Source organism: Mastomys coucha, unplaced genomic scaffold (genome assembly GCF_008632895.1).
Source record: "Mastomys coucha isolate ucsf_1 unplaced genomic scaffold, UCSF_Mcou_1 pScaffold3, whole genome shotgun sequence".
In the NCBI taxonomy this organism is placed as follows: domain Eukaryota; kingdom Metazoa; phylum Chordata; class Mammalia; order Rodentia; family Muridae; genus Mastomys; species Mastomys coucha.
Window position 1 is genome coordinate 26,720,262 of NW_022196909.1, and position 14,136 is coordinate 26,734,397.

At 48.9% G+C, this 14,136-nt stretch overlaps 1 protein-coding gene and 1 long non-coding RNA gene across 2 annotated transcripts in view; one reads left to right on the plus strand and one right to left on the minus strand.

The window, feature by feature from the left end:
• LOC116075247 overlaps nt 1-1,719 on the minus strand; it is a 13,213-nt gene extending 11,494 nt beyond the window's left edge. Inside the window, exons 1-2 of the long non-coding RNA XR_004112484.1 lie at nt 1,435-1,719; nt 615-652 (exon numbers count right to left, since the gene is read on the minus strand). This is a non-coding gene — a long non-coding RNA (uncharacterized LOC116075247). The remainder of the gene's footprint in view (nt 1-614; nt 653-1,434) is intronic.
• Nucleotides 1-14,136, plus strand: part of Npffr1 (neuropeptide FF receptor 1) — a 36,302-nt gene extending 22,166 nt beyond the window's left edge. Inside the window, exons 2-4 of the mRNA XM_031348302.1 lie at nt 1,353-1,664; nt 7,862-7,961; nt 13,125-14,136. Of these exons, the coding sequence (XP_031204162.1) occupies nt 1,353-1,664; nt 7,862-7,961; nt 13,125-14,004 (1,292 nt within the window). The 3' untranslated portion in view covers nt 14,005-14,136. The remainder of the gene's footprint in view (nt 1-1,352; nt 1,665-7,861; nt 7,962-13,124) is intronic.

Below are 14,136 nucleotides of genomic sequence, written 5' to 3' on the forward strand. Positions count from 1 at the left end.
AAAAAAAAAAAAAAAAAAAAAAAAGAATAGAAATTTAGCTCAGGATTCTGGAAGCCAAGAAGTCTAAAACATGGCCCATCTGTTCAGGGCCTGTTTCCTGCATCCTAACATGGTGAGGGCATTGCACGGCAAACTAGAACAAGCACGGGACCTGGAGAGAAGCAGGTCCATCAAGTGCACTTGCTGTTTGTGGTGATTTGAATATGCTTGGCCCATGGGGAGTGGCACTGTCAGGAGGTGTGGCCTTGTTGGAATAGGTGTGACCTTGTTGGAGGAAGTGTGTCACTGCCTGGACAGGCTCAGAGGGCTCCTAGTGCTCAGGCTCTACCCAGTGCAGAAGAGTCCGTCTCCTCCTGGTTGTCTTAGGATCAAGATCTAGAACTCTCAGCTCCTTCTGCAGCACTATGTCTGTGTGCATACTGCCAGACTTCCTGCTATGATGCTAACAGACTGAACCTCTGAAACTGTAGGCCAGCCTCAAGCAAATGTTTGCCTTTGTAAGAGTAGCCTCGGTCGGTCATGGTGTCTCTTCACAGCAATGGAAACCTTAACAGAGACACTGTTCTTGCAGAGGGTGGGAGTTCAGTTCCTAGCGCCCATGGCCAACAACTCACCAGCTCTTGTTCCAGGGGATCTGCTGCCCTCTTCTGGCCTTTAAGTGGAGAGAGAGAGAGAGAGAGAGAGAGAGAGAGAGAGAGAGAGAGAGAGAGAGAGAGAGAGAGAGAGAATATTTTAAAAATATAGAGCAAGTGTAATAGCTCAGGACGCTTCTTATGAAATCACCAATGTCATCACAGGAGCCCTGTCATATAACTTCATATAGATCTAAGTAGCTCTCTTCAATTTTAAGAAATTACTTACTTTAATAATTATGAACTCTTGGCTCTGCCTGCACCATGCCTGCCTGGATGCTGCCATGTTCCCACCTTGATGATAATGGACCGAACCTCTGAACCTGTAAGCCAGCCCCAATTAAATGTTGTCCTTATAAGAGTTGCCTTGGTCATGGTGTCTGTTCACCAGCAGTAAAACCCTAACTAAGACAGTATGACACATGAGACACAAAGAAATTGGAACCTTTCCTTTCTTTTCTTTAAAAGTCTCACATGGCTGAGGTTGGCCTCAAACTCTGTAAGTAGATGAACGTCTGATCCTTTGAAAGTGCTTGGGTTAAAGGCATGTACCACTATACAGCTTTATGTGGTACTGGGGCTCAACCCCATAGCTTCAGGCACGTTAGGCAAGCACTCTGAGCTGCATCCCCATCCAAGGGTTGGCTTTTCAGGGATGAAAAGCCCGTTAACTCTTCTTCGCTTTGGTCCTGATTCTTGTGCTTCCTTTGGCCCCAGCAGAACTCTCCGAGCCTCCCAACGGCAGCTGGCCCCCGAGTCAGAATGGGAGTGAAGCCGAGACCAGCCCGGCTGCCAGCCTCACCTTCTCCTCCTACTACCAGCACTCCTCTCCAGTGGCGGCCATGTTCATCGCGGCCTATGCGCTCATCTTCCTCCTCTGCATGGTGGGCAACGCTCTGGTCTGCTTCATCGTGCTCAAGAACCGGCACATGCGCACTGTCACCAACATGTTTATCCTCAACCTGGCCGTCAGCGACCTGCTGGTGGGCATCTTCTGCATGCCTACAACCCTTGTGGACAATCTTATCACTGGTGAGTATGACCAAGGGGCAGCAGGAAGGCCCTCATCCTTCGCTTCCACTTTCCAGCTAAAGACGGAAGCGGAAGCCGGGAAGACGGAGATCACCGAGCCTCTCGGCCAACTCTGACCGAGAGCTGATTAAGAATAACAAACCTAATGGGCTAATCAGTTTCTTTGTGTCAGGTATGATGGGATGTATGGTTTGTACGGTATCTTAATTAATCCCCAGAATAACCCAACCAAGCGTGCTTTGCTATTAGCCTCATTTTACGGATGAGGAATCAAGTTCAGAGCAGTTAAGGGGCTGGTCTGTAATTACTTAGCTTGTCAGTGTCAAGGCCAATGTGTCCAGTCTATTCGTTTCTCCTTTGGTTACACCCTCGGAGAGAGTTCCCATGGACAAAGTAGTCAGGGGAGAAATAGGAGGTGAGCAACTTTCTTCTGCGCGAAGACCTGGAAAATCCACTCCTGCCATCCGTTCTACAGATGATGCTCTTGTCCTTTAGGTAACGGGCTCCCATTGGCTGGAAGACTTGAGAGATAGGGATTGGCTGGCCACTGAGCTGGGACTGGGTCAGAGGTCTTTTAAATGAAACTAGACCATCACCTGCAAAGTCCCACAGAATGGTATCCACTCGTCTCTGATGATAAACCTGTCTTGTCTTTTTTTTTTTAAGATTTATTTATTTATTATATGTAAGTACACTGTCACTGTCTTCAGACACTCCAGAAGAGGGAGCCAGATCTCGTTATGGATGGTTGTGAGCCACCATGTGGTTGCTGGGAATTGAACTCAGGATCTTCGGAAGAGCAGTTGGTGCTCTTAACCACTGAGCCATCCCTCCAGCCCCAAACCTGTCTTGTCTTACTTAATATCAGAGTTTGGAGACCCAAGCTATGGAGCCCCTTCAGGTCTGAGGGGGAAGATCCCCCACCTCTCAGGGTTCCCAGCAGTTCCTAGGGAGTCCTCCTTGACCTGGGCTCCCTCTTTATACTGGGTCTCATGACTCTCAGGTCCACTGAGGGGAAGCCCAAGTGTGTGCAGGTTCCTAGACCCTAGAGTGAAGTCATGGAGAAGTTTCTGGCTGTGTACCCGGGGGAGATTTTACTTTCTGTTTGTTGAGTTCTGATCCCCGCAGAGAAGCCAAGCACAAACTGTACAACCTTCTTCCAGCACCCAGAGACAATCTAGATCTCGATCTGGCCTACGAATACTCCAAAGGGTATTTACTGTATAATTATTTACGTGACATTTTCAAAGGCCAAATTGTATTTTCTGTCCCTAGAGATAGCAAACTGATGGAATCAGCGGATGGAGGGAGGGTCTGCTAATTAAGGAAAGAATGGAAGCTTTCTGGGGTGATGCAATATTTCTGTACCTTGATGGAAGCTGCCAGACTGCATGTGCTCCTCAGAGCTGTGGGCCTGGACGCCAAAAACGGTGGGCTTTATTGTTTGTTGAACATAGTTTTAGTGTGAAACATGCCCATATTTTCGTCCATTTCCAAGCTTGGATAAACATGGTAGGTGTCAAGATGGCTGAGCAGGTAAGTGCTCGGTGCCTCAATGGTCCCCAAGTTTCATCTCTGAGGCCCATGCGGTGGAAGGAAAGAACCTACTCCTACAAGTTGTCCTCCGTGCATGCATGCACACATCAAATGTGATTTTTTTTTTTTTAAAAAAAGAGAAGGGCTAGAGAGATGGCTCAGTGGTTATAGAGATGGCTCAGTGGTTGGAGAGATGGCCCAGTGGTTAGAAAGACCGCTCAGTGGTTAGAGAGATGGCTCAGTGGTTATAGAGATGGCTCAGTGGTTGGAGAGATGGCCCAGTGGTTAGAAAGATCGCTCAGTGGTTAGAGAGATGGCCTAGTGGTTAAGAGTGTGTATGGCTCTCTAGAGGAGTTCTTAGCTTCCACACTGGCTAGCTTACAGATGACTAACTCCAGTTCAGGAAATCTAACACCTCAGGCTTCCATGTGCACTTGCATTCATGTGCACACACCTAAACACAGATATGCAGACATACACATATATAAATACATTAAAAATACGGTTAATCTTAAAAAAAAAATAAAGTCATGAAAGACAGGCAATAACTGTAGCCTCCCAGAAGAGCAACTCTGAGGCTAGAAGGGAGTCTGGGGTGTTTGCCTATTCTAGTACATACGTATGTATGTATGTATGTATGTATGTATGTATGTCTAAGGCTAGAAGGGAGTCTGGGGTGTTTGCCTATTCTTGTATGTATGTATGTATGTATGTATGTATGTATGTACATACGTATATGTTTATTTATTATGTATGTATTTATGTGTGCACTAATTTACTTATTTGTTGTTTTTTTTTTGAGACAGGTTTCTCTGTGTAGCTCTCAAACTTGCTCTGTAGCCCAGGCTGGACCTTGAACTCAGAGATCTGCCTGACTCTGCCTCCTGAGTGCTGGGATTAAAGGCATGTGTGCCCTGCTATTTTTTTTTCATTTTTTTACCTTATTTTATGTGTATGGGCATTTTGCTTAATGTATAAACGTGCACCCCACGCATCTCTGGTGCCTGCAGAGACTAGAGGGGGGCTTCAGATCCCCTTGAACTGGAGCTGTAGATGGTTCTGAACCACAATGTGGATGCTAGGAACCGAACACGGGTCCTCTGGGAGATCAGGAAGTGCTCTTGGCCACTTAGAGTTAAAGAATGATAGCAAAGCTAACATAGAATCTTGGCATATCCTTCACTCTCCTTCCCCAACAACCACAATGGAGTCAATGCCAGGAGAAAGCTTTCATATGTGATAACTCATCAGAGTTGAGTGGTTTTTGGTTTTTTGTTTTGGTGGGTTTTTGTTGTTGTTGTTTTGTTTTGTTTTGTTTTTTGAGACAGGGTTTCTCTGTGTAGCTGTGTAGCCCTGGCTGTCCTGGAACTCACTTTGTAGACCAGGCTGGCCTTGAACTCAGAAATATGCCTGCCTCTGCCTCCCAAGTGCTGGGATTAAAGGCGTGCACCACCACTGCCCGGCTTTATTTATTTATTTTATGTATATGAGTACATGCTGTAGCTGTACAGATAGTTGTGAGCCTTCATCTGGTTGTTGGGAATTGACTTTTAGGACCTCTGCTGGCTCCGGTTGGTCCTGCCTGCTCGCTCTAGTAGACACCGGCCCAAAGATATATTTATTATTATAAATAAGTACACTGTAGCTGTCTTCAGACAGCACCAGAAGAGGACGTCAGATCTGACTACGGGTGGTTGTGAGCCACCATGTGGTTGCTGGGATTTGAACTCAGGACCTTTGGAAGAGCAGTCGGTGGTGCTCTTACCTGCAGTCGGTGGTGCTCTTACCTGCTGAGCCATCTCACCAGCGCCCCCACTTACCCTCTTTTTGATTTTGACTTTTGCATGTGTATGCACGCATGAATACATTTTCTCACATACGTGTGAGTGTGTGCAGAGGTGCGGAGGCCTGAGGTTGACATCTCCTGCTTCAGCCCACCTGAGTAGCTGGATCACAAGTCTGTGCTAGCCCGGCCAGCTCACTGAAGTATTTTCTTAGCTCCCTCCAATCTGCCATAGGCGCCGGGTCATGATGTCAACACGTGTGGAAGCAGCTGATCCATTTCGCAATATAGGCTCTCTTGTTATTTTCTGTGATGCCAGGACCTGCACTTCCGTCCTGGGATCCTTGGCTAAGGATGTCCAGGTGACTAGGGCATCACTAAAGCAACCTCTTCCACCTTTCTTTAAAGGACAGATGTATGTACAGTAAAGCCAGGGTCAGGTTGGCTTCTTTAGCACTACAGATGCGGCACAGAACCTCAGGGAGACGCTCTTTTGGTCCGGCACTGGAGGGTATGTGCGTAACTAGTCTCCGTTGGAGGCCTCTGCAGGTGAGCAGTCTCAGACTGTAAACATCCTAGACACCGGGAAGAAGTTGCTAGTCTCTTCATACATTGGTTGGTCTGTCATAAACACTCTGGAACAAAGCCTGGTGGCACACACATTTAATCCCAGCACTCGGGAGGCAGAGGCAGGCGGATTTCTGAGTTCGAGGCCAGCCTGGTCTACAGAGTGAGGTCCAGGACAGCCAGGGCTACACAGAGAAACCCTGTATCAAAAACAAAAAACAAGAAAAAAGGAAAAAAATCATAATCATATTCTGATTTGTGAGGAGTGTGCCACCATTCATATTCTGATTTGTGAGGAGTGTACCACCATTCCCCTTGGGCCTGGCCCATATGGGTAATGGCTTTGCCAATGCCCCATAGGTCCAAGCTTTGGAGCCTGGACGTGGCTGTGCCCACGTCAACAATATCCATTTACTCAGAACTTCCCTCCTTCGGTGCCTCCTCTTCTCCCTACACCTTTATTAGATTCAGTTGAACCATTCGGGGAGAGCAGCATGGATCCGTGGGCAAGGCCCAGAGGAGAGCAAAGTCTTTGGCTTGATTGCTTAGGCAACTGCTGTCCCTTGGCTGTGAAGCCGGCACTTCGCCCTTTCTAATTATGAAGTACCCTGCGGGGTGATCCTCTGAGACCATGCAAATGTCATGGCTCATTATATTTTTGTACGGACTTCGTAGGGTTGCCGCCCATGACACTGCTTCCTATGCTGTTCCCTTAATGACATTCACATCCTCTGTTCTTACTAATTGCCTCTCTGCTTCCCAGCTTTTAATCCAACATGATTGTTTATTTTGTTGCTAAAACTGTTCCAGATCTGGCAATTGGAAGCTCACTGCGGCTGGCTTCTGCGTCCTTCCCCGTATACCACCATCATGTTTGGAGTATTTCCTTCCTTCCTAGTTCTACAGAATGTTCTAGATCGCCTCACATTGTTCTTACATCAGCCCTGGAATTAACTAGTTCTTTTAAAAGCCTTGTTTCCTTTGATTGGCATACACTAGCTCTTTCTATTGTATGTGCGTGCGTGTTTTGCTTACATACATGGTCGTGTATCCTGTGCATGCCTGATGCCCACAGAGGTCAGAAGAGGGCATCAGAGCTCCTGGGGCTAGAGAGTTATGGCTGTTGAGAGCCACTATATGGATGCTGGGGACTGAACCAGAGTCCTCTGCAAGAGCAACAAGTCGTCTTAGCTGCTGAACCATCGCTATGGGCCAAGAGCCTAATATTTAAAAGCAAAGGTATGACTTCCAGAGTGTTTATCAGTGGTAGAGTGTCTTGATTCTAGACTCTGAAGGGACAGAGTTGGAAAATGCATGCATATTGCCACAGAGTTCTTTGACACATCACATGTCTGTCTGTCTGTCTGTCTGTCTGTCTGTCTGTCTGTCTGTCTCTCTCTCTCTCTCTCTCTCTCTCTCTCTCTCTCTTTTTGAGACAGGATCTCACATGTAGTCTTGGCTACCCTGGAAGTCACTGTGTAGCCCAGGCTGGCCTGGAACTCAACAGGGGTCTACTTCCCAGATGCTGAGATTAAAGACACGTATCACCACACTCAGCTCCATCTTGACTCCTGTGTCTGGCCATGTGCTTCTATTTCAGAAACTGTGGTCCACACTAATACTTCAGATTCCAATCCCATATCAGAAACTACAGTTTAACTCACACCCTCCTCCTCTGTGTGTAGCTTTGTTCTCAGTGAGAACAAAAATCTTTGCTTATCCACATCCACTTAAGTATACGAGGGTGAAAATAGTATATACACTGTGGGTATGTGATAACAATGATAGGAGAGTAATAGACCTACTTCAAGGAAGGAACGGCCTCCCTCCTGGGCTGGATAATAGGCTCCAGACATCAGGCAAGGCTACATGACCTGAAGGTCGTAGAGACAATCAGCTGTCAACTAAAGGCCATCTTATTTTTTTTTAAAGATTTATTTATTATTATACATAAGTACACTGTATCTGTCTTCAGATGAACCAGAAGAGGGCGTCAGATTTCATTATGGGTGGTTGTGAGCCACCATGTGGTTTCTGGGATTTGAACTCAGGACCTTCGGAAGAGCAGTCAGTGCTTTTACCCACTGAGCCATCTCGCCATCCCCAAGGCCATCTTTCTAAAAGTGTTCACACTGGTGGACTGGTTGGCTCCTCTGTCACAGTCTCAGAGACCTCCTGACCCCTCCCTCACAGCGAAAGGATAAATGAGCCGTGTTTTCTGGAGGCTATGCGGCACATTGGCTATGTGGCTGGTGCTCTGCATTTTGTTGAATAGGCATCGCTCACCCTGTGGGGACCTCTGTCATTACAGGTTGGCCTTTTGACAATGCCACATGCAAGATGAGCGGCTTGGTGCAGGGCATGTCTGTATCTGCGTCGGTTTTCACGCTGGTGGCCATTGCTGTGGAAAGGTGAGAACCTTCCCTGGGTAGTTGTGGGTAATTCTGGGACTGGCACTGAGAGAGGGGGATACCTCCCATACTGGGCTAGCTGGAAGGCCATAGGAGAGCTCTGCTGAGAACCCACTCCACCCCTTTCTGAGAGGCAGAGGCCACTCCTGACAAACGTCATACGTTCTGAGATCTGCTAGAAGCTCAAGGCAGTCTGCCTCCTGGGCATCAGGAGTCTTACCTCTCCTTTGTTTGATCAGGAGTCTTACCTCTCCTTTGAGTCATGGGAAGCCAGAGCTAGAGGAGCCTGTCTGCAGATGGGCCTGGCATAGCTGGAAAGCACGAGCCTTGTTCTGTTTCTATATCCCATCTACCTGCTGGTTCCTGGAAGTCCTGACTTTACTCAGTCTGCATGCCTGTCACTTCTAGCCCCCTAGATTAAGAATTTCTCTAGATTATAAATGGCTCTGTATGTATGGCCAAGGGAAGCTTTAGCCTTCATCCCCAGGACACACATTTGTGACCCCATCCCTGCTCCTCATTAAGTAGTTCAGTGTGGCAAGGATACCGGAGGGGGAGCCTTCCCCCAGGGACCAGGACAGCTGGAGATGGCTTTTGTCCTCCTCTTTGTCCCACTCTGTAATGTTAGGACACTCATCCAGCTCCGTTGGGAGGAATTGTAGAGGTAAAATGGTTAATGCCCTACTGGGAGGCTAGAGGCTTCAAACAACTAGCTTTGAAAGGCACACGGATAGCTTTTAGTTCCTAGTGCAGAGCCCAGGTGATAATACGATTTCTTCCACATCCCCACAACCTCCTCTTGGTCTTTCTCTCCAGCACCAGCCTTTTCCAGCTCTGCCCTTTCTCGAACCTAATGTCCCCATCTCCTTCGCACCTCTACCTCCCCACCCCCACCAAACTCAGTTTTTATTGCTTTCGTTAGGCCAGCCTTGAATTCATCATGTAGTAGAGGATGACTCTGAAGTTCTGATCCTCCTCCCTCTACCTGGTCCTAGGCCTACAGGTGTATACCAGCATGCCCCACTTGAACTCAGGGCTTTTGGGCATGTGGGGTAAGGGTCCTACATGTCCAGCCCCAGACTCCTATCTGGCAGCTGGCATGATGGGGCTGGGTACCTCTCCACAAAGCCACTGACTATAGTTGGGTTATGGGAGCTGCTGTCCCCTCTAACTTAATTTTTTTAATTGACTTTTTAGTTGTGAGCCTTAGATTTTTAAGGAGTGAATCATCTCTTCAGCCCTCAACCTTTGTTTTCTTTTTCTTTTTTTTTTGGGGGGGGGGGTGGATTCAACACAGGGTTTCTCCGTATAGCCCTGGCTGTCCTGGAACTCACTCTGTAGACCAGGCTGGCCTCGAACTCAGAAATCCACCTGCCTCTGCCTCCCAAGAGCTGGGATTAAAGGCATGCTCCACCACTGCCCTGCTCAACCTTTGTTTTCTTATCATTGTGGAATAACAGAAGGATGTAAAACCTCTCCCAGTCATACTTATACTTTACCAAGCTCCACCCCCTCCAGGAAGCCTTTCCAAAGGATCATGGGGGTTTCCTCCACTTAGCGATTGCCACTGAGATGCCCGTCCGTACCACACCGGCTTCAGCACTCCTCTCTTCTCTGGAGAGGTCTCCAGCGTCTGATGCTATGAAACCAGAAGGATAGGGTAGTACAGGCTAAGGCAGAGAGGCTTGTCTAGACCGTGGGAAAGGAGACAAATGCTTTCAGGCTGGGACAACGGAGTGGGCAGGAGGGCAGGATACAGGTGGGCGACTGTGGCCAGCAGTCATTGGCACCCCTTCGGTCTAAACAGGTTCTGCCCTAAAGAACCACGTGGACTTGTAAGGGAGCCCGTCTCTTCGCTTCCGCCCAAACTACTGAGCCTGACCCCACAGTCTTCAGGAGGGTTGGCTCTGTTCTCTGGTGCAGGTGGGTGAGGGAAGGCATTCTGGGAAGTAGGCCATCCTCCTTTTTTCCCTCCCTTCCTTCCTTTACTTAAAAAGACGTATTTATTATTATATATTATATTATGTACATTATATATTATTATTATATGTAAGTACACCCCAGAAGAGGGCATCAGATCTCATTACGGATGGCTGTGAGCCACCATGTGGTCGCTGGGAGTTGAACTCAGGACCTTCCAGAGTGCTCTTACCCGCTGAGCGATCTCACCAGCCACTCTAACTGCCACTTCAATTAATTTCCACCTCCGTCCTCATTAGTAGCATAAGGAGACAATGACCAGCTCTTTCAGAGACTCTCCATGTGGTTGCTGGGATTTGAACCCAGAACCTTCGGAAAAGCAGTTAGTGCTCTCTTAACCGCTGAACCATCTCTCCAGCCCTTTTCTTCCTTTCTTAACTGTGTGGTTTTGTTTCATGCTTTTTGTTTGTTTGTTTGAGACAGAGTGTCTGTCAAACAGCCCAGGCTGACCTTGAACTCCTGATCCTCCTGCCTCTGCTGCCCAAGGAGTTGTTTTGGTTTGGTTTGGTTTGGTTTGGTTTGGTTCGGTTTGTTTGTTTTCCTTCATTCACAATGCCTCCAGACTGCAGTGGTCCTAGAGCATCCTCAACACCCCACAGAGCAGGGGTGGGGTGTTGATTATGGACAGGCTCCATTCAGAAGATAAACCAAAGTCTTTGAGCAACCGGTTTTTCTAGTCACCTATCCCTGTACCGATCTACACCCATTCTGGGACATTTGTCTGACACCCACTTTCAAGAGTATGCAGTTGAGCACTGGCCTTTGAACCACTACAGGGGGATAGCCTAAACCTCCTTCACCTCCCCCAGCAGCTCTCAACCCTGCCTTCTTAGAAAAGACGGGCTCTAAAACCCCTTAACTCTTTCCCAGAATAACTACGGTGGAGACTGGTTTTTGTTACGTTTTTTCTTTTAATGTTTCAGGAGAAGCTATGCAAAGTTAGGCTCAGGGAGGCACAGGGGAATGGACAAACTGGATTTCCAAGGTAGTCCTTGTTCCTTGGTGGCTGAGTGATCTTGTAGCAGTTGCTTCACACCTATGAGGACCTTTCCTAAAGTCAATTAAGGGTGAAAGGTGAAAGCGAGGCAGAAGGGTTAGCAGTTCAAGGTCATCCTCTGCAGCCTAGGAAGTTTGACGGCAGTCCAGGCTAGAGACCCTATTTCTAAAACAATAAATAGATAGGCTGGGCGGTGGTGGCACACGCCTTTAATCCCAGCACTTGGGAGGCAGAGGCAGGCGGATTTCTGAGTTCGAGGCCAGCCTGGTCTACAGAGTGAACTCCAGGACAGCCAGGGGCTACACAGAGAAACCCCGTCTCAAAAAACCAAAAAAAAAAAAAGATAAAACAAGTGTTTGACGAGAGTTATTGCACGCTGCATGCTTGCTTTCTTCCAGTGAGGTTTATGCTGTTGTACCCTGACTGTTCTCACCGGAGAGAAGGAAGCCAGGATGGACGCTAAATGAATCTGAAGTTCTTACTGAGCCACACAGGGCTCACATACTTCGTGACTACAAATCTAAAGAGGCAGCCCTAAACTGAGTGAGCAGGGAGTTTAGAAAGGTAAAACCCACGAGTTTGGTGAATCCCCTTGACATAGCTGTGATAGTTGTTAGCAAGCATGATAAGATGTGAACTTTTAAAAAAAAATTTATTTATGTATCTTATGTATATATGAGTACATTGTTGCTGTCTCCAGACACACCGGAAGAGGGCGTCAGATCTCATTACGGGTGGTTGCGAGCCACCATGTGGTTGCTGGGAATTGAACTCAGGACCTCTTGGAAGAGCGGTCGGTGCTCCTAACCACTGAGCCATCTCTCTCCAGCCCTAAGATAGGAACTTAAAATAAGAACAGGGCACAGTGGTCTGACTGTGGTATCTCTGCCCAGGGAGCTGAAAGGCTTGCCTTTTACAGACCCAGAACAATGCAGGTTGGCAAAAGTTCCTGCTCATACTGTAAGTGCCGGAGGGCCTGGCTGACCTCACTTTTAGCGGGAAGGCCAGTCAGGATTTAGTCAGCCTATCGGTTAAGATGACCCAGGGGTGGCCTGTCAATAGGCTCCACACACTCCACCTCACCCCCAAGTCCCAGCTCCTGAGGTTTTCAGGGGAATCCCTAAGCAGCTAAAATTTATACCTGTTACATTTGTGGTGTGCTGGTAAAGTGGCTCAGTGGATAAAGGTGTGGCTGCCAAGCCTCTTGACCAGAATTCAATCGCTAGGACCAGAATTCAATTGCTAGGACCACGTGGTAGAAAGATCGCTAACTGTTGCAAGTTATCTTTTGTGTGGAGAGGGAGAACTAAGCACTAAGTAAATGGTTTTTAAACAAGCATTTGTATATTCGCCTAGTCAGGCTTCCCAAGCACAGTGTTCACCACAGACTGGCTGTTATGCCCACTACTGAATGAAAGAAAAAAAAATAAAAAATAAAAGGAAAGGCCATGACTGCTTCTAGATATAATAAGCTTATTATAGATATGCGGGTGAGAACAACCAGAGCCAGGGACATATTGGAGAGTCCAGAGTGGTCGTGATCCTGAACCATCTAGGGAGAGGGGGGAGGGGAAGGGAGACAGGGAAACCAAGTACAACACCCACGAGGCCAAAGGTGCAATAAAAGGAAGAGGGAGGTAGCCAAAAATGTCCGGGTTTTATAGGGAAGAGCCTTTGCGGGAAGGGAGAGTTCAGGGTAGAGGGTGGAGTATGTCAGCCATACCCAGTAACAGGTAGCGACCAACGCAGGGAGAACCTGGAGGCCAGTTCCGCTTTGATATGGTAAATCAGGGACTTGTCCAGCTAAGCCGTCCTAAAATAAACATCTAAGCCTCTAGTGAGAGAGAGGCTGTTCCTTCCTCTTCAACAATTTCACTAAATCTACCTAAATCCAGCCTGGGCTCCAGAACAGTTTAGCCGGAATGAGCTGCCTCTTTCGCAAAAGACAAACCAATTTACTTGAAAATTAACCTGATTAGTGCCTAAGCTGTCCCCGGATGCTGCCTAAGTGTCGTGATGAATGTCAGGTATCTATTCCAGCAGTATCAGAAACTGACTCAAGTACGGTGATGAATGTCAGGTGTCCTCTCCCAGCAGCCCCTAACCAGGTCATCAATGGTCCGCTGGACCTCCTGGGACCCTCCCAGACTCCTCTGTTTCTCCTCCCACCTCTCGCTCGACTGCAGGTTCCGCTGTATCGTGCACCCTTTCCGCGAGAAGCTGACCCTCCGGAAGGCGCTGCTCACGATTGCGGTGATCTGGGCGCTGGCCCTGCTCATCATGTGTCCCTCGGCGGTCACTCTGACCGTCACGCGAGAGGAGCATCACTTCATGCTGGACGCACGCAACCGTTCCTACCCGCTCTACTCGTGCTGGGAGGCCTGGCCGGAGAAGGGCATGCGCAAGGTCTACACCGCCGTGCTCTTTGCGCACATCTACCTGGCGCCACTGGCGCTCATCGTGGTGATGTACGCGCGCATCGCGCGCAAGCTGTGCCAGGCCCCGGGTCCAGCGCAGGACGCGGAGGAGGCGGTGGCCGAGGGTGGCCGCGCGTCGCGCCGCAGGGCCCGCGTGGTGCACATGCTGGTCATGGTGGCGCTCTTCTTCACCTTGTCCTGGCTGCCACTCTGGGTGCTGCTGCTGCTCATCGACTACGGGGAGCTGAGCGAGCTGCAGCTGCACTTGCTGTCCGTCTACGCCTTCCCGTTGGCACACTGGCTGGCCTTCTTCCACAGCAGCGCCAACCCCATCATCTACGGCTACTTCAACGAGAACTTCCGCCGCGGCTTCCAGGCTGCCTTCCGGGCACAGCTCTGCTGGCCTCCCTGGGCCGCCCACAAGCAAGCCTACTCAGAGCGTCCGGGCCGCCTCCTGCGCAGGAGGGTGGTGGTGGACGTACAACCCAGCGACTCCGGCGGCGTGCCATCGGAATCTGGCCCCAGCAGCGGGGTCCCAGGGCCTGGCCGGCTGCCATTGCGCAATGGGCGTGTGGCCCACCAGGATGGCCCTAGGGAAGGGCCTGGCTGCAACCACATGCCCCTCACCATCCCAGCCTGGAACATTTGAGCTGCTCTGGAATGGGGAGGTCCAGTAGGCCTGTGGCCCTGATCCTTAACTATGATGCCTGGGCACAATAGCAGTATTAGAAGAGGGTGCCAAGATGCTTGCTGCCTTGATAAAAACCAAACCAAAACAAAA